Raw genomic sequence first — 24,185 nt, 5'->3', positions numbered from 1 at the left:
CATCAAATTGCTCTCTTCATCCTGCCGCAACCACCTACGCAATATCTACAAAATCCGTCCGTTTCTGAGTGCTGAAACTACTAAACTGCTAATCCACTCCCTGGTAATTTCCCGACTTGACTACTGTACTGACCTACTTACTGGCCTCCCTCTCTCCCGCCTCTCTCTCCTTCAATCCATCCTAAATGCATCTGCCAGGCTAATCCACCCCTCTTGATTTTCTGTTTCTGCTGCACTTCTCTGTGAGTCCCTTCACTGGCTCCCCATTCACAGCAGAGTTAAATTCAAAATTCTCACCCTGACCTACAAAGCACTCACCAATGCTGCCTCACCCTACCTGTCCTCACTCATCAACAAATATACTCCAGCCCGCCCCCTAAGATCCAACAATGACCTGCTGCTTGCATCCTCCTCTCATGCTAGACTACAGGACTTCACTTACCTAACAGTTGCCCTCATCTATCTCCTCACTAATATGATTCTCACCTTTGCAGTCCCCACCTCCTGTTCCCCATCCCCCTACCCATCTAGATTGTGAGTTACCACGGGAATAGGGCCCTCAATTCCTCCCTGTATTTGTCTGTAAAATCTTGTCTTTTAAACACATAGTTAAAGGGGTACTACATTTTTTTTTTCAATATTTTAAAATCCTTCCTGTAGAGCTTCTAAAAAGGCTTCTTATAGTTTTGCACCCTCTCAGGTACACAGTGGGCTGAAAGATGGCCATGGTAAAAGGGACTTGAGAGAGGGAGCTTTTAAGAAGCTAATTTTAGAAGCTTTACAGACAATTGCTATAATAAATAAATCAAATTTGTGTGTGTGCAGTCAAAGAGCCAAATCACTACTGTTTATGTGTGTTACTGTATCCAAAAAATGTAAAACTATTGAAGTGTATGTTACTGGCAACCAAGGGGATAAAATGACTGCTCAGCTGTGAAAAATATACATGGTGGGATCATGGTTGAGCTTTTGGGGATACCCCTATAACACTAGTAGGTTGTCTGATATTTTTATGGAGCACAGCTGGCAAACATACTAGCTTATGACTTACTGAGCTGTATTAGAGCATATTAATTTTCATTAGCATGAGGCTGGAATCCTTAATATTTATTCTAATATAATGATAAAACACACTGATTTGTTCTGAGGCCATTACAAATGTATAATATGGATGTACATTAAATCACAATATATTAACAATCTGTATAAAAATGTAATTACACCTGATGAACCTACTTTAAACACCAAAAGTGTTAGTAACATTAAACACATTTTGGCACAGTGTGATCATGATATTAGAACTAAATCTGTAAAGTACTGTGTAAACTTACGATAAAGTTTTGATTGTAGCAGCTGTAAAAATACAATATTTAACCCCTTGAGTGCTAATGACGGCTCTGAGCCGTCACAGAGTTTCCCACTCTGGTGCTAATGACGGCTCAGAGCCGTAGCTAGCACTCTCCCAACTTGAGGGACATCTGGGGGCTCCCACCTGCTCCTACCCCAGCGATCGGTGCTGCATAAAGAAAGGCATCGCCGGGGCTTCCGTTTTGCGTGGTGGCGTCACTCGCAATAAACGTGATGACGTCACCGCGCAACTTTATTTAACATTAACAATGTTAAATATAGGAGCAGGGGGCATGCTGCTTAGAAGCCTGTATCTCAGGCATCTAAGCAGCTACAGACCCCCAAGACCCCCCAAGAACCACAGTTAGAAAGGTAATCGCCTAACCTTTCCAACGGTGTAAGTCTTGGGATCTGAAATAAATAAAAAAAAAAGTGAAAAAAATATATATATTTAAAAATATTAAATAAAAAACCCTTTAAGAAAACCTTAGCACCCAGGTGGGAAAGTGCTTAGTACTCAAAGGGTTAAGGGTCAAGGGACACTGAACCCAACTTTTTTTCTTCTGTGATTCAAATAGAGCATGCAATTTTTTTTAAAAAAAATTCATTTTTATTATATTTCAACATGTTTATACATTTTTAAGCAGTTTTCAGGAAACAGAGAAGGTTACATAAACAAAGAAAAAAAACAACCAAACAACCGTGAGGATTCAATAATTCTAACAATCATTCATCTCCTATTGAATTATATTATTTCTATAATTCCTTAAACAAAAAACAATAACAAAGGAGAGGGGAAGGGGAAAAAATAAAAAAAATAAAAAAAATTTAACAGGGAAAAACAGCACTATTTCCCTTATATACTTTATGCGTACAGTCAACAAATCAAACCAATCTATTGTTTATGCTTTTTATAACCAATAATACTCCTAAATTACCTTCAAGTTAATTAAGAATTAGTATGCTCAAGATAATTTTACTTAGTTGATCAACCTCAGTTCAATTTTATATTATTATTATTGCAGTCCAGACTCATATCTGTTACTTCTCAATACTTCCACCAAGAGAGAGAGAGAGGGAGAAAAAAAAAAAAAAAGGGGGAGAAAAAAAAAGAGGGGGGAAAGGGAATTTCCACATTCCCCCCCCCCCAAAAAAAACACCTTTGATTCCTATCCATTTACCATAACCCCAGTTGTACTAGCTCTGTGTTTTGGAAGGGAAATACAATATAGTCTATCTCTGTGGCCGGGAGGGATTTAATCAATGGTGCCCATTTACTAAAAAAAATTCTGATATCAGAATCATTATTAATATCCGTGTCACGTTGTTCTAATATGCATTGTTTTTTGAGGAAATTTTTTATTTCCACCACACTAGGGATTTCTCTCGTCTTCCATTTTTTAAATATTAAGTACCTAGCTGCCATTATAGAGACACTTATTATTTTTTCATTTGATTGTTGTTCTATCTGATTATCACAGCAAAATATAATTAAGCTTGCCGATATCTCCAGAGGGGAGATCCTGAGAGTAGTATTGATCCAGAATTCTAGTTTTCGCCAAAATTGCCTAATCAGGGGACAGTTAACTATCATATGTAAGAGATCTGCCGCAATTAAGGAGCACTTAGGACATTTAAAAAAATTCATGTTCTGGAGCTTATAGCCTTTTTCCGGAGTATAGTGAAATTTATGTAATAACTTAAGATGAGCCTCTCTCCATGTTGCTGAAAGAGTAGCCATTGCCACTTTATGAATAGATTTTTGTATAAATTTATGGTCAATATAATCCTGGGCCAAAATTAGTCTCCAATCTTGAGCAATTTTCTCTAAAGTATGACTTGCTCTGTTTGCTCCTAAGAGGTAGTAGCAATAAGAGATGGACATACGTCCCTTCTTAACTAACGTGAGCCAATCCTCTAGATCTCCCAAATCCCATTGCCACTCTCCCTCCCTCGTTAGCTCTAATGCATATTGCCTTACTTGCAAAAACGCAAAGAACTCCTTATTAGAGAGGTTGAAGCTATTTTTCATTTCTTCAAAAGTTCTAACACTTTTTTTTTCCTTATCAATGAATTGGATCATTGTGTTCAGTCCCACCATTTGCCATTTCTTAAAAATTGCAGAATCCAGTCCTGCTTGAAATAATGGGTTACCCAGAACAGGGAGATATTTTGAAATCTTGCAGTTGATAGAAAGAAGCTTCCCTATCTTCCACCAGGCCTTTAGAGGATTAAAAATCATTTTGTTCTCCTTAATTTTAGATGGCAAACCTTTTAAGTCACAATGCAGCAGTGCACATGGAAGGTATGGGTCACAAACACTATCCTCCAATGCATTGTTTAAAACGTAGTTATTACAGAAGATCAAATCTGCTGCAATTCGTGCTAAGAAAGCAAAATTGTAAAGCCGTATATCAGGTAATGCAAAACCAGCAAATATTTTAGCATTTGTTAGTTTGCTCAGGGCTATCCTGGGTTTTCTCTTCTGCCAGATGAAGCTTCTGAGCCAGCTGTTTAGCCCTTGAATATCCTTATCATAAAGTATTAATGCTGTGTTCTGTAATACATATAATAGTTTGGGGAGAAGAACCATTTTAAACAAGGCTATCCGTCCTGAAATAGAAAGAGGTAGATTTTCCCAGAGTCTAAGTTTATTTTTAATTGTGGTCATAATTGGAGAAATATTAAAATTATATAGATCCCGTGGATTAGTAGGTATTACTATGCCTAAATACTTAAATGACTCATTAACTATTCTAAAAGGACTATTCACCAAGGAGTCTTTATTTTTTCTAAGCCAGTACAGCTCTGATTTCATCACGTTTATTTTATAACCAGAGAATAGTCCAAATTGGTTAGTGATTCCCAGCAGCTTAGGTATATTAACCCTAGTGTTTGACAGATAGACAAGGATGTCATCTGCGTATAGGGCTAGTTTCATCTCCTGTCTACCTATCGCCACCCCTTCCAGCTGTGACCTAATCCTGATGGCTAATGGTTCAATACATAGGTTAAAAAGGAGAGGAGAGAGGGGGCAACCCTGCCTAGTTCCTCTGTTAAGCACAATTTGTGAAGAGACGGTGTTATTCACAATTAAGCTTGTTAAAGAAGAGTTATACAGATTCATAACGAATTTGAGGAAGTTTCCTCCAAACCCAAACCGTCCCAATGAAGTAAAAAGATGGTCATGTTGTATCGAATCGAATGCCTTCTCAGCATCGATTGACACAATGGCCAGGTCAGGAGTTTGTTCCCCCTCTCCCCTCTCCTTCCTCCCCATGTTATAAAAATATTCTGTTACCACTAAAACCTCTCTGATTTTTGCTGAAGAATTCCGTGAATTTAGAAAACCTGCTTGGTCTTTATTTATAATATTCGGTAATATCTTTTGTAGCCTTTTAGCCAAGATTGACATGAAAACCTTATAGTCAACGTTTAATAAGGCTATTGGTCTGTAAGATTACTTTGAACTGGATCCTTTCCACTTTTAGGAGGCAGAAAAAGCTTTCGGCACCAATTCTCCTTTAATATACATAGCATTATATACATTACTAAGATGAGGCGTGATTTCTGAGGAAAGGATCTTATAGAATTCGCTTGGTAACCCATACGGGCCTGCAGCTTTATTAATAGATTCAGAGATCACCTTCTCTATTTCTTCTACTCTTATCGGGGCATTAAGAGTCTCTATTAATTCTACAGATATCTTGGGACAACTAATTTTACTCCAGAACTCCTCTGCCTGTGTTAAATCATATATTTTAGAGGCATATATATCTTGATAATATTTAACCAGTTCCTTATGTATCTCTGTGTTCTCCGTAAGGAGCTTCCCATCTACAAGAAGTTTTTCAATAAGTGATGGCTTTTTCTCGTTTTTGACCAAATTAACAAGTAATTTACCAGATTTGTTTCCATATCTGTATAGTTTAGATTGTAATTTTAACTCTGACTGAGTTTCTCTATAGATAGAAAAAGTGTCTTTATCGTTTTTCGCCCGAAGATAACTTGCCCAGTTAACCGAATTTCTTGTCAAGAGGAGATGATTATATGAGTTAATTACTGCATTATTTAACTCTCTTTCTCTTGATCTTAATTTTTTATTTATCATTGCATTATAGGCAATGATTTCACCCCTCATAACTGCTTTGGCTGCCTCCCAAAAAATCAGGGGGCGGTCCCAATATTCTCTGTTGCACTGAATATAATCTTCAAATGTAATCTTCAGCTGAACTTTGAATTTTGTATCTGATGCTAGGAAGGAGGGAAAGTGGAAACGCGAAGAGCCTGTTCTAGGGCCTGTCAGTTGGAAATTCAGGGAGATTGGTCCATGATCAGAGAGAAAGATAGGTAATATCTTTGCTCTTATTTTGGCTGTGCACAGCCTTTCGTCAATAAGGAAAAGATCTATCCTTGACATAGTCTTATGTGCTTTGGAAAGGCACGTGAATTCCCTAACGTCAGGATTCTGAATCCTCCATATGTCTCTAATGTTCAAGTTTTGCCTGATTTTAGACAGCAGTTTAGATTCTAGATTATCTTTCTTATTCTTTTTAAATTTCTCTTTCTCCCTTAACCTGTCCAAAGGACAATGGGGGGCCATATTAAAGTCCCCTCCGAGAATTAAATATCCTTCCCTGAAAGAGAGAATCTTGGCTTGTAGTTGATTCCAGAATTCTGAATCAATAGTATTAGGTTCATAAATATTACAGAGTGAAAAAATTGTCTTGTCAATTTTAATCTTTAAAAAGATATATCTCCCCTCTGGATCAGGTAAAATCTGGAGAGTGTCTGCTTTAAGCCTTTTCCCCATCAATATGGCTTAAAAAAAAGTGAAAAATATATATATATTTAAAAATATTAAATAAAAAACCCTTTAAGAAAACCTTAGCACCCAGGTGGGAAAGTGCTTAGTACTCAAAGGGTTAAGGGTCAAGGGACACTGAACCCAACTTTTTCTTCTTCTGTGATTCAAATAGAGCATGCAATTTTAAGCAACTTTCTAATTTACTCCTATTATCAATTTTTCTTCGTTCTCTTGCTATCTTTATTTGAAAAAGAAGGCATCTAAGCTAAGGAGCCAGCCAATTTTTGGTTTAGACCCAGGACAGCACTTGTTTATTGGTGGGTGAATTTATCCACCAATCAGCAAGATTCAGGTTGTTCACCAAAAATGGACCGGCATCTAAACTTACATTCTTACGTTTCAAATAAAGATACCAAGAGAATGAAGAAAATTTGATAATAGGAGTAAATTAGAAAGTTGCTTAAAATTGCATGCTCTATCTGAATCCCAAAAGAAAAAAATTGGGTTCAGTGTCCCTTTAAAAAAACTGTCTTCTTTTACAAACACGTTATGTAGTGCAATGTGTAAAAAAAAAACAATGATGTAAAATAAAAAACTTGCTGCTACTGTCTTCAACAGGATATTACTATCCTGTATACACCATTGTTTCTCAACCGTAGTCCTTAAGTACCCTCAACAGACCAGGTTTCTATTATAGCTGAACCAGTGCACAGGTTAAATAATAAGCTGATTTGTGAGAGCAAGTTAGTAACCATGGTGTTACTGATCAGATGATTACATCACCTGTGCATTGGTTCAGCTATAATAAAAACCTGGCCTGTTGGGGGTACTTGAGAACCGTGGTTGAGAAACATTGCTGTACACAAAATCGTTTCCCTAAATAATAAAAAAAAACACTGAAATTAAAAAAAAGTTTATTTAAATAACTTACTTAAAAACATAGGGCTAGATTACAAGTGGCCCGCTAACATTAGCACACGTGCGGTATTAAAATATTGTGCCTGTGCAAACTTGTGCACGTATTACAAGTTGAAAGTAAACTCGACATTACACAAATACATTAAACTAAATACATTAAAATAAAGGGTTAAAATCATATACCTGTATACATTATTTAATTAAAATATTCATAGAAATAATAAAAAGTTATAAGGGTTAAAAGGTATATAGTATATGAAAGGTATATGGCGAGGTATTTGAATGAAAAGGGCTATAATGCATATATACATACATATACTGTACATGACTAAATAGTGAAAGCGCTTAATATCGCACCACTTGTAATCTGACCCATAATATAATACACACACACACATATATATATATATATATAAACACTATTTAAACATGTACGATAACCCACAACCTCCAGCTCATATAGTTTTATTATTAAGTTTTTTATTTTGATCTTTATTAACAATGGTGACCACATACATAGTGAATATATAGGTGTTTCATGGGAGTAACCTTTATTATAATGGAGAAACTTTGCAGGTATGTTCTAATGTTTCTCAACCATTGTCATTAAGTACTTCTAACAGACCAGGGGCGCAATCTGATATACACGATAGTTTTCGGCGCAAGCGAGGGAACCCGCGCTGCCCGTAGTTTCACCTCGCACATCGGGGTATTACATATACCCCGCCGGCAGTTGCTAAAGTGCCGTAAGTCTGATAAACTAGCGATGTCCAGAAATGAGCGTAACTACAAATTTCTGGAGTTGCCAGTGACTTACGGCACTTTAGAAACTGCCTGCACCTAAAAAAAGTAACTAAAATATTAAACTGTATAACCTGCCTCCCAAAAATAAGCCCTACACGTATACCCCTATATCCGCAATCCCCCCTCTCACTCCTAATAATAAATGTATTAACCCCTAGACCGACAACCCCCCACAACACAATAAGCCTAATTATTAACCCCTAAACCGCCATAGCCAACACCACAATAAACCTATCCTAGTATTAACCCCTAAACCGCCGCTTCCGGAGTCCACTGCCACCTACATTATATGTATTAACCCCTAAACCGCCGCTCCCGGACCCCGCCGCCACCTACATTAAATTTATTAACCCCTAATCTGACCCCCCTACACCGCCGCCACCTACATTAAATTTATTAACCTCTAATCTGACCCCCCTACACCACCGCCACCTACATTAAATGTATTACCCCCTAAACCTAAGTCTAACCCTAACACCCCCCTAACTTAATTATTATCTAAATAAATCTAAATAATATTAATATTATTAACTAAATTATTCCTATTTAAAACTAAATACTTACCTATAAAATAAACCCTAAGATATCTACAATATAATTAATAATTACATTGTAGCTATTTTAGGATTTATTTTTATTTTACAGGCAACTTTGTATTTATTTTAACTAGGTACAATAGCTATTAAATAGTTAATAACTATTTAATAGCTACCTAGCTAAAATAATTACAAAATTACCTGTAAAATAAATCCTAACCTAAGTTACAATTAAACCTAACACTACACTATCAATAAATTAATTAAATAAATTAACTACAATTATCTAAAATAAAATACAATTAAATAAACTAAACTATAGTACAAAAAAACAAACACTAAATTACAAAAAATAAAAAAATATTACAAGAAGTTTAAACTAATTACACCTAATCTAAGCCCCCTAATAAAATAAAAAAGCCCCCCAAAATAATAAAATTCCCTATCCTAAACTAAATTACAAATAGCCCTTAAAAGGGCCTTTTGCAGGGCATTGCCCTAAAGTAATCAGCTCTTTTACCCGTAAAAAAAAGAACAATCCCCCCCCCAAAATTACAACCCACCACCCACACACCCCTACTCTAAAACCACCGATCCCCCCTTAAAAAAAACTAACACTACCCCATTGAAGATCACCCTACCTTGAGCCATCTTCACCCAGCCGGGCCGAAGTCTTCATCCGATGGGGCAGAAGAGGACATCCAGATCGGCAGAAGTCTTCATCCTATCTGGGCAGAAGAGGACATCCGGACCGGCAGACATCTTCATTAGTGATGTCTCAAATTGTTCGCGTTCGCAACGGCGGGCGAACATATGCGATGTTCGATCCGCCCCCTATTCGTCATCATTGAGTAAACTTTGACCCTGTATCTCACAGTCTGCACACACACTCCAGCCAATCAGCATCAGACCCTCCCTTCCAGACCCTCCCAGCTCCTGGACAGCAGCCATTTTAAATTCATTCAGAAGCTGCTTTCTTAGTGAGAGGAGGGACAGTGTAGCTGCTGCTAATTTAATAGGGAAATTGATAGCTAGGCTAGTGTATTCAGTGTCCACTACAGTCCTGAAGGACTCATCTGATCTCTGCTGTAAGGACAGCTCCCCAAAAAGCCCTTTTTAGGGCTAGAACATCAGTCCGTTTTTTTTCCCTGTGTAATCTAATTGCAGTTGCCTGCCTGCCAGCGTGTGTGTCAGGCTCACAGCGTATACTGTGCCCACTTGCCCAGTGCCACCACTCATATCTGGTGTAACAGTAGTGTAAATTTAAAAAAAAAAAAAAACTTTTTTGACTGTGAAACATCAGTCTGCTTGTGTAATCTAATTGCAGTTGCCTGCCTGCCAGCGTGTGTGCCAGGCCCACTTGCCCAGTGCCACCCCTCATATCTGGTGTAACAGTAGTGTAAATTTAAAAAAAAAAACTTTTTTGACTGTGAAACATCAGTCTGCTAGTGTAATCTAATAGCAGTTGCCTGCCTGCCTGCCAGCGTGTGTGCCAGGCTCACAGCGTATACTGTGCCCACTTGCCCAGTGCCACCACTCATATCTGGTGTAACAGTAGTGTAAATTTAAAAAAAAAACTTTTTTGACTGTGAAACATCAGTCTGCTTGTGTAATCTAATTGCAGTTGCCTGCCTGCCAGCGTGTGTGCCAGGCTCACAGCGTATACTGTGCTTACTTGCCCAGTGCCACCACTCATATCTGGTGTAACAGTAGTGTAAATTTAAAAAAAAAAACTTTTTTGACTGTGAAACATCAGTCTGCTTGTTTGCAGAGGCTTAGATACAAGATAATCACATTAAAAGTATATTATTATAAATTTGTTAGTTATGCAAAACTGGGAAATGGGTAATAAAGGTATTATCTATCTTTTAAAACAATAAAAATTATGGTGTAGACTGTCCCTTTAAACAGGGAGTTTGGTCTGTCACTGTGAAGCGGGCGTAACCCTTACACTAACTGATCGATACAACATCATACCTGATGTTTTAAAGCACGTTATTCCAAACAATTTATGAATGTTAGGTGATTTATGCCCTTTATGGCTTAAAAACAGACTCTGTATCAACTATGTAATTTTCCATGGGAGTTTTGCCATGGATCCCCCTCCGGCATGCCACAGTCCAGGTGTTAGTCCCCTTGAAACAACTTTTCCATCACTATTGTGGCCATAAAGAGTCCCAGTGGGTTTTAAAATTTGCCTGCCTATTGAAGTCTATGGTGGTTCGCCCGGTTCGCCCGTTCGCGAACAGTTGCGGAAGTTCGTGTCCACTGTTCGCGAACGCAAATTTTTAGGTTTGTGACATCACTAGTCTTCATCCAAGCTGCATCTTCTATCTTCATCCATCCGACGAGGAACGGCTCCATCTTGAAGACCTCCGGCGCGGAACATCCTTCTAGGCCGACGACTAACGACGAATGAATATTCCTTTAAATGACGTCATCCAAGATGGCGTCCCTCGAATTCCGATTGGCTGATAGGATTCTATCAGCCAATCGGAATTAAGGTAGGAAAAATCCGATTGGTTGATTTAATCAGCCAATCGGATTGAAGTTCAATCCGATTGGCTGATTGGATCAGCCAATAGAATTGACTTCGCAAAAAATAAACAAAATAAACAATATTGCTGGTAAGGATACCAGATATATAGTGGCAGCAAAAATGGAGTCCGAAAACAATCAATGGTCCACAAAACAAAGGAGATAAGTGTAAGAGAAGTGACCAAATAGGCAAGTCACCCAGCGATTCAACACTCCAAGTTGTAGGGATCCTGAGTCCCAGACAATACTATAGAGATATGGAAGAGAAGAAATGGAGGAGGGTGAGTATGTTGGGACAGGTGATAACTTGCAAAGAGAAGACAATTGGCAACTCACATGTTTTCAGGCACCACCAGTGGTGCGTGTGGGGCGAGCTGGGTCCCCCCCGGTCCCCCCAGCAAGACAGACACTGGCAATAGCGGGAGGTTAGATCCTAGCTTGTAGATGAGCCATCCTGAGACGAGTCAGACAGCGTCAGTCCGTTCACAGGAACGATGTAGGATATCCGCTCAAGCTGCTGGAAAATCAACCAGGCAAGCACAAAGGATACCAGTTGTGTGGTTCAGGTAGGATATAGCTGCGGCTATATATTCCAAAGGTGCACAGTTAAAACGACAGTTCCAAGTATAAAAGAGGTTTTATTAAAAGCAACGCGTTTCTCAGTGGGTTTACCACTGTTTCATCAGCCTGATTTCCACCAAATACCTCCTCATCTGCATATTTTGCTCTGCTAATTATCTACATCTAAATCATCACATAGTATAAAGTAGAACAAATGTTTCAAAAGTTTCCTGTCTTTTTCTGACTCTTGTCCACTCACTTTTCCAACGCAATGACCCTCATGACACTAATCTCTCTTTTTGTCCCAACAAGCCAGTGGCGGCTCGTGGGTTATTCAAATGGGGGTTCACGTATCAGTTATGTAAAAGTAGTATTCCGTCACAAGCAAATGTAGTCTATTGCACAGCAATACATAAATTGTAGTACCAGTTGTGCAAAATACTGTAGTATATATTCACAAGTAGATATATTCTATTGTACAGCAAAATATTAATTTTATTATTAGCTATGCAAATTACTGTAGTACCAAATGTACCAACAACCTTAATAAAAATAAGACTAGGATTGTTTTTTAAGTTAGGGTTCACAAAGGAGCAGCATAGTATGTTTCATTATTATCAAATGTTTCCCTCCTTGTTTGTACTGCAGGGGTTAAAAAAGTGCCAATTTGTTTGTGAGTGACAAAAGTGACTTACCTTGATTTAAGATGTTTATCTCAGTGTTAAATAGATGGATCTCATACTTGAGACTGTGCCTGTGTCATGCAGATCAGATCTAGCAAAATCTATTCAATTTTATACAATGAAATGAAATAAAACAAGAAAAAGTTAGTCTGCAGTGCACATTTTATATGTAGCAGAAAGAGGCATTATGAGGACTAGCTGGAGTTTAAAGGGACACTGAATCCAATTTTTTTTCTTTCGTTATTCAGATAGAGCAATTTTAAGCAACTTTCTAATTTACTCCTATTATCATTTTTTCTTCGTTCTCTTGCTATCTTTATTTGAAAAAGAAGACATCTAAGCTTTTTTTTTATTGGTTCAGCACTCTGGACAGCACTTTTATATTGGTGGATGAATGTATCTACAAATCAGCAAGAACAACCCAGGTTGTTCACCAAAAATGAGCCGGCATCTAAACTTACATTCTTGCATTTCAAATAAAGATACCAAGATAATGAAGAAAAATTTGATAATAGAAGTAAATTAGAAAGTTGCTTAAAATTTCATGCTCTATCTGAATCACGAAAGAAAAATTTTGGGTTCAGTGTCCCTTTAAGCTGTTTTTTTTTTAATTACAGATCCAGGAAAATGTGTTTACATGCTTGAGCTGTATAAACATCCTGCTCCATGTTCCTTTCTATCTGAAAAGTAATCAGAAACAAGGCTCACGACTATCCACCTTAAAGCAAGATTTACACTTTTGCCCTGAAAACTCGTTTTATTTTCAAACTTTTGAAAAAAAAAATTCTTGTGCCAAACAGTTGAGCCCACAAATATGCTTTAATAGCCGCTGCACAGTGTGAGAATTACAGGGACGTCTAGGACCAAAATACTTCAAAAATGAAAAAACAGGAGCATTATATTCATATATAAAAGATCATATCATTTTCCTGTAATATATATTTCATGCCCCAAATTTGTTTTCAGGCTGGAATAAAATACCTATATAATTCTTGCACTCCAGGTCGTACCCGATACACAGTAATTACTACAGGTCCATAAAAGCCTTTACATTCAAAGCGTTATGATCCACTCTGTCCTGGCACTCGGTCCCGGCACAGCCCATGGCTCATGTCTTGTCTATGGTGAGCGGCTACCTCCTCTCCCAATAGTGTTCACATCTGCAAAAAAAAGTGCTCCCCCTGCTGCCCGGCCATAGAAATGGCCCAGCTCGCACACTAAAAATTGTGCGATTAGCAAAGGTATAGGCTATGTTATGGGCGGTGCAGCAGGCACATAGAAAAAATATGCAAAGCACTATGACAGGCTATATACCTCTCTACCGCACGTGCGGTAAAAAACAGGATTTTTTTATTATTATTAAACTGGACAGTCTAGACTGGAACCTTTTTTGGCTAAATAAATATAATTTTGCCAATAGGGGGCTATTGGATAAATTATATTTATTCAGCCAAGAAATGTATTTTCTTTCTTTTTTTCTCAGAGGGTTCACGTGCGTCTGTGCTCCTATGGAGGAGCCTCCATTGCAACGAGCTCACTTCCACGCTGATACCACACTCAGTGTGACAATTTACATATCCATAAAAACAATAGGCAATATTAGACAATTAGAAACCAATAGTATGCCTGCTTGGAAACATGTAAGGAATTTTGGTAGCCTCATTTCACAATTATATAATTAGGATGCAGAGTTAAATATATTTTAAAATATCATGATTTACATTATCATATTAGTAAATGTAATTAGATAATAACTTGTAAGTTACTGGTTTTGTATATAGTGAAATACTCCATATTATAAGAACTCCGGATTACTTTATATAAGCTTTATAATATAACAAAAGTATGAATGCATACATTATCTGTATAGAACAAAAGGTTTAAGCTCATATTTTGTTAGAACTCATAACATAGATTCCACCACAAATGAGGAATTCTAATTACAGGCAGCATTATTATCCTCTGAACTTGCTGTTCGGCTACAGTGCTAGTTACATAAACTGCCAGTTATCTGGTGATTCATACTGTATATAAACTTACGTCTTTGGCAGTTCCTTATTGAGCCCTTTTCCTAAATATGCTACCAGACCATTGTTTTATCCATGTATACCTTTTATTAAGTGTTTTCAGAAGAGCCTGTCCTTATTAGGAAATAGTTAGAATATCAGTCTCAAAATTTGCAAGATCTACATCTGCAATATCTATCATGATATAAATCACTACCTTTGAATTATTTGTTATGACCTCTGAAAAAATTGAAATCCCCTGTAGCTAAAATGTATTGTCCTGATTATACAAGTGCCCAATACCAGCTTGCAGTATTACATTATGAAAATGATAGAAAACCCCCATCTTATGACTGTAGCTCCCATTAATAATACAGACAGAATCTTTTGATGATAATATATTACACATTTAAAGAGCTCCCTTTATCACACATATGGAAGCACCTCTTAAGATTTACTATACTAGGCTTAATTGTTATACTTCATGTACTCATGAAGGACCATTCTGACTATATACAATTCTGACCCCTGCAGAGGTGGGTGATTTCTTGGCACTGGATCTTGGTGGCACCAATTTTCGTGTCATGCTAGTAAAGGTCGGCGAGGACATTGAAGGAGAGTGGAAAGTGCAGACAAAGCACAAAATGTATTCAATTCCTGAAGATGCTATGACAGGAACTGCACAAATGGTGAGTAGAATTTGAATATATTTTTCTCAACAATATGACGTATAACACAGCAACCAATGACTGATATTACTATTGCACTTCTAACTAAGGGCCCGATTATCTAAACCTCTCTGGGCTTATAAGATTTTCTAAGAAATCGCTCCAGTACTATGAAGCCTATGGGGCCGATTTCTGAAAGTGCGAGCGGACATGATACGATGTAGCATAATTTGTCCACCTCACATCAATAAATGCCGACAGCATCCACTGTCGGTATTTATGTTGAATTGTTTTTATTGAAGTTTTACATATAACAAAACAAATAAAATCAAATAATATAAAATAAAATAAAATAAAATAAAATACATGTGTCAATCGTTTTTCTTCGTAATGTTCATATTTTACAGTATATAACCTCAGCAGAAATAAAATCTATCCATAGTTTACAGATCAGTGAAAACAGGGTATTTATGTGCTCTATACCATCCTTACGTTTGTCCTCATTGAGGGCCCCGGCTCTTGTTTTAAATTGTAGGGTCTGGAGCATGAGTATTATTCTGGGTGGTTTTTCTTTTTGACTCATGGTACATTACAAAAGGTTCCCATCTTGTGAGGAATCTTTCAGTATCGTTAAGGGTTTCAGCTGCTGCACTTGCCATATTGTAATGATACTCTAATTTGTTATAGATAAAGGTTACGTCAGGTGGAGTGGATTTCCAGAATTGGGCTATGCTGATTTTAACTACCGTGCATACCATCATGACTAGTTTAAGGTGGGTCTTTGGAATTCCTGGGATTGGGAAATGAAGCAGAGCTTGCTCTATCGTTAATGTTATTTGTTTTTGGAAGATTGCACTTAATAGTCGTGAAGTGTAGTCCCAGGTTTTCTTAATTTGCTCACATTCCCACCACATGTGGATATATGTGCCTCTTTCCCCGCACCCTCTATAACAAAGCTGTGATAGTGAGCCCCCTGTTTCGTGTGTCCTTGTGGGATGGAGGTACCATCTGAATGCAATTTTTATGAAATTTTCTCTAAGTTGAGCGTTCTGCGTAAAGGAAGCACCATTTTTAAGGTTTGTATACCATGTTTCAAGTGGCCAGACTTTACCTATGTCTCGTTCCCATCTACTGATGGTTTGTGTTTTTTCTTTGTTTTCTGTGGAATTAAAGATTGAGTATAAGGTTGATATCACTCCCGATATCTGAATGGCTGTAAGGCATAGTGTTTCTAGTTTTGTGTTTGGGGGGGGGTTTCGCTATACCTAGTATCTCAATCGCCCTCGACCTCAGTTGCAAGTAATGATACCATATGTTCTTGTCACTAACATCTAGGTTATGATATTGTTCAAAAGATAATACTTTATCTGCTGTAATCACGTCTGCTATTCTATAAAGCCCTTTATTGGACCATTTCTGCTGAACCTCTATGTCTATTGAGGTGTCAAGCGTTACTAGAGGGGTTAGTGTGGATCTATCTCTGATAAGAGTGTATTTCGAATTTAGGTATTTCCAAATGTGGATAGTGTGTTCAATCGCAATAAATTTACTGTTATGTTTGTGCTTTGAGAGATGTGGGGCCCAGAGCGCTCGGGAAAGGAAGTTTGTCTCTAGAATGTTCGACTCAATGTGGGTCCAACTCTTCTTACTATTATCTTTAAACCATTGTATGGTCTGTGACATTCTTGCGGCATGGTAGTATGAGATTAAATTAGGCACTCCTACCCCTCCTTCGTTTCTAGTTGTACACATTACTTTTCTGTTGATCCTGGCTTTTTTCCCTTGCCAAATGAATTTTAGTAAATCTCTTTGTAGTTTGTGTAATTCTGAGAGTGGGACAGAGATGGGGAGGGCTCTAAACAAGTATAATATTTTGGGTAATAGTGTCATTTTAGTGGTAATAATTCTGCCGTACAGAGAGATTTTAAGTTTAATCCATTTACTGATTAAATCTCTAATATGCTTGAACATGGGTGTATAATTAGATTGATAGAGACTATGTATGTTAGTTGGAAGATTTATCCCTAAGTACTTAATAGTCTTCTTGGCCCATTTAAATGCAAAATTGAGTTCCAGTAGTTTTTTTGTATGCTGTGGAAGTTTGATGCTTAAGGCCTCGCACTTGTCTTCATTTATTTTGTAGCCTGAAAGGTTACTAAATTGTTGCATTATATGATATAGGGGGGGAAGAGATAACAGTGGTTTAGTCAGTGACAGGATGATATCATCCGCGAATAGGGATAATTTGTGGTCTGTTACTCCATCGTTAATACCTGCTATATTCTGATCATCTCTTATTTTAATTGCCAAAGGCTCAATACAGAGGGCAAATAATAGGGGGGATAGTGGACAGCCTTGGCGGGTGCCGTTCTTAATCTGTATTGCTTGGGACTGGTAGCCAGATAGCCTAATGAATGCCGTAGGGGATGAGTAAAGATTGGTGATCGCGTCAAGAAATTCACCCCTAATACCTGTTTTCTTGAGGACCGCAAACATATATTGCCAATTAACTCTGTCGAACGCCTTCTCTGCATCCAGGGCTAGAAACAGAGAAGGCGTCCCTCTGACTGTGGCGAGATTAATCAAGTCTATCACTTTACGGGTGTTGTCTGGAGCCTCTCTACCGGAGACAAACCCCACTTGATCTAAGTGTATAACCTTGGTAAGTAGAGGGTTCAGTCGATTTGCCAATATTTTGGTGAATAGCTTTATGTCTTGGTTTATCAGTGATATAGGCCTGTAGTTTTGGCAGTGCTGCTTATTTTTGCCTGGCTTCGGGATTACTGTGATTCTGGCTGTTAACATCTCAGGGGGTATTACTTTATTTTGTAGAATAGAGTTGAATACATTTGTTAGTTGTGGTATTAGAATAGGTTGCAGCAATTTATAGAAAATTCCCGAGTATCCATCTGGCCCTGGTGCCTTAGAACTTTTAAGAGTTTTTATGGCTAATTTTACTTCCTCGTGGGTGATCGGACTATTCAGGGCATCCCTATCTTGTTCAGTTATGGATGGCAAGGAACTATTTTCTAGGAATGTGTCAAGTTCTTTAGTTTTGTCTATATTAGATTTGTTATGCGTGAGATTGTATAATTTATGGTAGTACTCAGCAAATGTATTTGCAATAGACAGGGGGTCATTAGTCGTTTTATTATCCGACAGTTGTAATTGGGGTACAGTAGTGATTCTGGTAATTTCTTTCAATTTATTAGCCAACATTTTGTCGGGTTTGTTGCTGTAAATATAGTATTGTGTGTCTATCATTTTGATTGTCCTAATTGCATCTTTATTTAAGAGATGATCTAGCTTGTCAGTTTTAATCTTTAATTGTTTCATTAATCCTTTCGTTGACTTATCTAAAATTTTAGTTCTTAAGAGATTAATCTCTGATTTCAGTTGCTCAATTTGGGTGTTTTTGATTTTATGTCGCTTGTTTGATTCTGTGATCAAAAGACCTCTAACATAGGCTTTTAATGCCCCCCATTCATAGATAGGGTTGGAGGTAGTGTTTTTATTAAGTGTAATAAACTCCTGTATGTGTTGTTGGATTGTATTTAGTATCAACTTATCTTGTAATAGGTTGTGGTTGAGTGTCCAGGCTTTTATTCTCTTTGGGTTAATCATTCCCGATAACTTAATTTCTACCATGGAATGGTCTGACCAAACGCAATTTATAATTGTAGCTTTAATCAATAAGGGCACCATAACTTGACTTAGGAGAATGTAATCGATTCTTGAGTATGAATTATGTACTGGGGAGTAGTATGTATAGTCTTTTACTGTTGTGTTGAGTGTTCGCCAACTATCTATTAGGTTATGATCTAGGGTGAAGTCTTTTAACACTTTATGGGTGGGTCTGCGTGCTTTTTGTTGTGAGATAGTTACTATTGATCTATCTACATTATCATCCATGGTTGTATTGAAGTCTCCCCCAATAATTGTTTTGTACCTTTTCCAGAGTGTAAGTTGTTTGCTAAGTCTAGACATGAATGGAGATAGATGTTCGTTAGGGGCATAGACATTTACCAGTAGGACCGGGGTGTCTTGTATGAGGCCTTTTAGAATTAAGAATCTCCCCTCTTTGTCCCTTATAACTGATTCTTCTTTAAAGTTTAATGAGGAGTGGAGGAGAATTGTAACTCCACACCTTTTGTTTGGATTGATTGAATGGTATTGTGTAGGGTATGTTTTATCCCAGTATTTAGGGGTGTAAGATCTGGTAAAATGTGTCTCCTGCAGCATTACTATTTGCGCTTTTAGGGACTTATATTCATTGATGGCCTTTCTGCGTTTTATGTCAGAGTTCAGTCCTCTGACGTTATGTGATATAATTTTAATGGACATAATAGCTGGATAAGCATATTGCTATTGTTTCCCTATCTTTACCCCCTGAATGGAGTTCACAGAACACCTTAATGCTCACATATTGTTGCTTAATCTTACCACTCGAAGAGCCGGGACCCTCGTGGGATTGCTGTGGGGTACCATGCTGTGAGATAGCCCTTACAGTATATCTCGGTGGGAGACAAGAGGATTTTTTGAGGATACTTAGAAAGTGGAACCAGCTATGCAGCTGATAATCGTACAATGGTGTAGGCTTCAAAAGGAAGCTCATCCTGTAACACAAAGCAGTTTTGAGAAACACATGTAAAAATAACAAAAAAATAAACATGTCAGCAATTCTAACTTAAGTATTCCTAGTAGAGGAACGAAACATGGCATGCATTCGATGTATACATTGATCTGAACAATTCTAACTTGGGGAGGGAAGGGGAGGCAGGGGAAGTTGAAGGAATATGCATGGAGGGTGAGGACAGGATAGGAATAAGGGGGTATGAAGAAGGGAGAATAAGGGATGATGGGTGGGGAGGGGGGGGGGGAGGGGGGGGGATCCCGAGATACTAGACGGCATCTCATTCTGCAAAAATAGAAAATAGTGGGGCACTGGTTATTTATCAACCAAAGATAAAAGTTCAAACATGGTGCTAATAAATGAGTTCCATATGTTGCAATAAACTGTGGTAATCAGTCTCTGAAACTTCTCTTATTTAACTGTTAACTTAATCAGTGCCCCTTCAGATATCTGGAAGCCTAATTGCTTCCACCAATGTTATTACCAGTACCGTCTCTTATTGTTACAGCACTTCACTCCGGGTCTTCATCTTCTGATGAGGATTCTGATTCTTTAGGGTCGCTTGGTGTAGGTTTTCTTCGTTTGGTCTTACCCATTTCACGGGCCGGCGTCCACTCTCTTTGAAGATTTTTCTTTGTAGTCTTGCTGGGTGCAGGTGTGTTGGAACTCTCTGTTGGAATTTTGAGCTTGGCCAATAGTGAGAAGCCTTCTTCCCTAGTAGTGCAGCTATACATGATGTTTTGGATGGAGAAGACTAACTTGAATGGGAAGTTCCATCTGTATTTGATGTGAGCAGCATTGAGGGCTGTTGTTATGGGTTTCAGTTCTCTCCTTTTTCGGAGCGTGATGGGGGCTAAATCGGTGAAGATTTGGATATCATGTCCATCATAAGTGATAGTCTGGTTATTTCTTGCAGCTTTTATTATGAGTTCCTTGATGTGAAAGTAGTGAAGTTTAGTTATAATGTCCCTTGAGGCGAATTGCTGTGGCTTTGTCAGTGCCCTGTGCACACGATCCATAAGTAGCATGTCTACTTCCACTTCAGGAACTAGTTGATGGAAAAGATCTGTGATAGTTTCATCTAAGTTTTTATAGGATTCCGGAAGGTTTCTAATGCGGATATTCGATCTGCGGGATCTGTTTTCAAGATCCTCGATGTGATCCTCTAATTTAGTTATATAGGTAGAGTTCTCCTGTATTGAGTGGCGTAGCTGGGGGATTTCTTCCACTATATTATCCAGTTTGTTTTCTAGTTCAGCCGTACGACCTCCAATTTCTCTGATATCCAGTCTTAATTCTGAAATAGCGGATTTTAGTTCCTCCTGGAATAAAGATTTTATCTGTGTTAAAAGTTCTTTATTGGATATCGACACAGTGGGGTGCTCAGTAGCCATTTGTGGGTTTTTTGTAGGGCTAGCGGTTTGAGTTGTGATGCTTTTATCTAAGGTTTTTTGCTTTGCTTGAGATTTTGATAAACATTCTTTGACTGTCTGCGTTTTATTTTTCATTGTAATGCAGCTTTCTTGTGTCCAGGGGATGGTGTGCTCTTTAATTGCTATTCAAAAGGTGGAAGGTTTATTGGCTTAATATAGCTGGAATATGTACTCAGGATCTGGAGTAGCTTAGGGAAATTACATTAGACGGAATTGCTCATAATCTTTAGTGATGTCGGTATAGACAAAGTGGATCTTTAGTTTGCCATTACTTTCCTCATTCAGAGTGATGTGCTACATATCTCTATCTTTCGTGCTGAGGGGGTGAGATAAAGAGTTACTGAAAAATCTTGTGAGTCCCTGCAGCTCCTATTCCTCCGTTGTGTAACTGAGCCCTCCGGTTCTGGCCACCTGGACTGTCCTGTTCCAAGGCTAACTGCACCTCCAAACAAGGCAGGCAGCAAGGGTGTCTCTCCTAAGGAGGGTCGAAAAGGAAAAGGAGAACTGTAGGTTTTGCTTGTTATTAATATGCCATGAGCAGTGAGTCTGCTTTTTTAAGAAAAAATATTATAGTCTGTTCTGAATCTGGCTTTCAGTATTGTGGTGCAGCCGGGGTATGTGGGATCTGCTTATTTATTTTAAGGTACTGGTGCAGCAGTCTGTGTAGGAGAGAGAAGAAGCAGCAAGATGGCGCCTCTTCCCGCCCTCAAAAGTTTCGGCCCGTATTTATTATTATTTTTTTATTTTTGTCTCGTCTTGAATTTTATAAGGGCTTCCTCGGCACTGGGTCTCTGTGAGGCCTTTTGTTAAAGGTGTAGGTTGATGTGGGTGGGGGGTTATATCTCTCCCCTGCTGCTATCGTGTGTCTGTCCCCCTTTATTAAATTATTTGATGCGTGGCTTAAGTGCGGTGTCGGAAGGCCTCACCTGTTGCCTGTTGGTGTGCGAGCCGTCTGGTCAGCTTAGACTGTGTTGATGTCAGGAGTGGCTGCCGTTACTTATCCTCCGTAGGTTGATGTCTTTCTAAAACAGCCGTCGGAGCGGAGCCCCGACCCTCCGACGCTGTGCTGTTGCGGCAGTAAGAATGTTATTCCGACAATGTACACCTCCGTATTGCCCCGGAATCCTCTCTTGAGGTGCTCTACGGTGTGCCTGTCTCCTATTTGTGCTCACAATGTCTTTTTTAGTGTGATTTAGCACTTTTTCCTACTAAGTTAGGCTCTTTAGCAGCGGAGCTCTCTCAGGACACGTCTGGCTTCAATGGCTGCTAGCTCCGCCTCCCACTGTCGGTATTTATCATTGCACAAGCAGTTCTTGTCAACTGCTTTTGCAATGCCGCCACATGCAGATTTTCAGCCAATCAGCCCGATCGTATAGGATCGGGCAGATTGATGTCCGCAGCCTCAGAGCAGGCGGACAAGTTATGGAGCAGCGGTCTTTTGATAATTGGAGTAAATTAGAAAGTTGCTTAAAATTGCCTGCTCTGTCTGAATCATGAAAGTTTAAATTCCTTTAAGCAGGGAACAGCCCTTTACAAGACGCACTGTTCTCAAAGTAACAACTGCCTTTAGAGAATAAAGACAGGGGCTTTATAGTACTGGAGACTAGAATATTACTTTAAGTGAGTGAAGGCGATGTATACATTACAGCAGGACACACAACAAATCATAATTGAAAAGTTGTATAAAACAAATAAATTAATCATTTAAGTTAAAATACGCTGTAAAAAGTTGTATTGTTTAAGTACATTAAAAATCGTAATGCAAAAAAACATAGCAATAGCTGACATTTCTCTGCAAGGTCTGGCGTATTCTCTAAACATTTTCCTCTTGCAGAACTCAGTTTTAGCCAACAAACTGTACAAGAGTGTGTCAAAATACGCCAAACACGTATTACTCATGTTACTGAAAATAGAGGTGATTTTAAGATACTATATGCTGAAAGCAGAGTAATATCATTTATATTGGCTGCAAGAATTAATTGAAATAGTTTTTTTTTATTAAACATTTGTCATATTACATTGTGTACAATTATTCAAATACAATTTTCATATCGAAACCAAATTTCAACACATCAGTTTGTGTCCATATATAGTTGTCCCTTAGTTGAAAGATTGTCTAAAATATTAATGTTTCTGTCCCATGAGGTCTCCTTCCTGGTTTGATGGTAACCATTATACATTATGTTTATTTAATATAGACATTCTATAGAAATGCATATTTATATCACAAATGTTCCAATTTTCAATGTAATTAACTTGTAACAGAATAAAATAGAAACAAACAAAACTAATAAAACAGTTGAACCAATTCCCTTTATGTCTCCTGTCTAATTATTCATTATTTATTACTCCCCAAAAGAATATAGGGTGGTTAGTTTAAGTCTATGTCCCTGTTCAGGCTCGCCGGAAACAGCAGTTATGAAGCAGCGGTCTTAAGACCGCTGCTCCTTAACTGGTCCTTCTGCTCTGAGGCTGCGGACATCAATCTGCCCAATCCTATACGATCGGTCTGATTGAAACCCCCTGCTAGCGGATCTGCGTATGCTGTCGGCATTCATCGATGTCTGTCGGACATTATCCCCTGAGCGGATCATGTCTGAAAGACTGATGATAAATCGGCCCCTAAGTGTTCCTATATAAGCCAACTTTCTTAAAAGGGAGCGTTCCATCTTTTGTCCTCTTAGGATAAATATATTGTCCTCTCTCCCTGCATCGCCTATTATAAGTTATTATCTTGAAGAATCCAGTAATACCAGATCTTACCAAAAGGCTCTAATGAATCTTGAATATGTGCCGCTGATTTATACATCTGGAAAGTATTCTTGAGTCTACTCAACACTTCAGTCCAGTCTGGTACTCCTATCTTCCAGTATTTAACTATAGCTATATGAGTTACTGTGCACAAACTTCTTAAGAATTTGTGTATATGTTTATTGAATTTAGTGCTCATATCATTTAATAGTTCTTGGGCTGGATTCAGAGTTATTTGATCCTCTAGAATGGTGGATAAAAAAATTGATAAATCAGACCAAACTTTTTGTACTTTAGGACACTCCCACAACATATGGAAATGTACCCATAGCTGAGCATGGCTGCAAGATTTAAAGGGCTAGAAAGGTAAAAATTTAAATGTATTAAATAGCTTTTTTGGAATATAGTTCAATTAGCAAAAATGCTTGTATCAAAATGTATTACTGTTTTTCCAGCGGCATACGCACATATGCCATGAACCAGTATTCAAATACCTCACC

General features: G+C 38.1%; 1 protein-coding gene across 1 annotated transcript in view; it reads left to right on the top strand.

Moving 5' to 3' along the window:
* GCK (glucokinase) overlaps window positions 1-24,185 on the top strand; it is a 135,760-nt gene that overhangs the window by 33,701 nt on the left and 77,874 nt on the right. Inside the window, exon 3 of the mRNA XM_053718140.1 lies at window positions 14,735-14,889. Coding sequence (XP_053574115.1) covers window positions 14,735-14,889 — 155 coding nt within the window. The remainder of the gene's footprint in view (window positions 1-14,734; window positions 14,890-24,185) is intronic.

The sequence above is a fragment of the Bombina bombina genome, chromosome 6 (genome assembly GCF_027579735.1).
Source record: "Bombina bombina isolate aBomBom1 chromosome 6, aBomBom1.pri, whole genome shotgun sequence".
NCBI classification, from domain to species: Eukaryota; Metazoa; Chordata; class Amphibia; order Anura; family Bombinatoridae; genus Bombina; species Bombina bombina.
The sequence above is the reverse complement of the archived record's forward strand: the minus strand, read 5'-3'. Positions and strand labels throughout refer to the sequence as shown.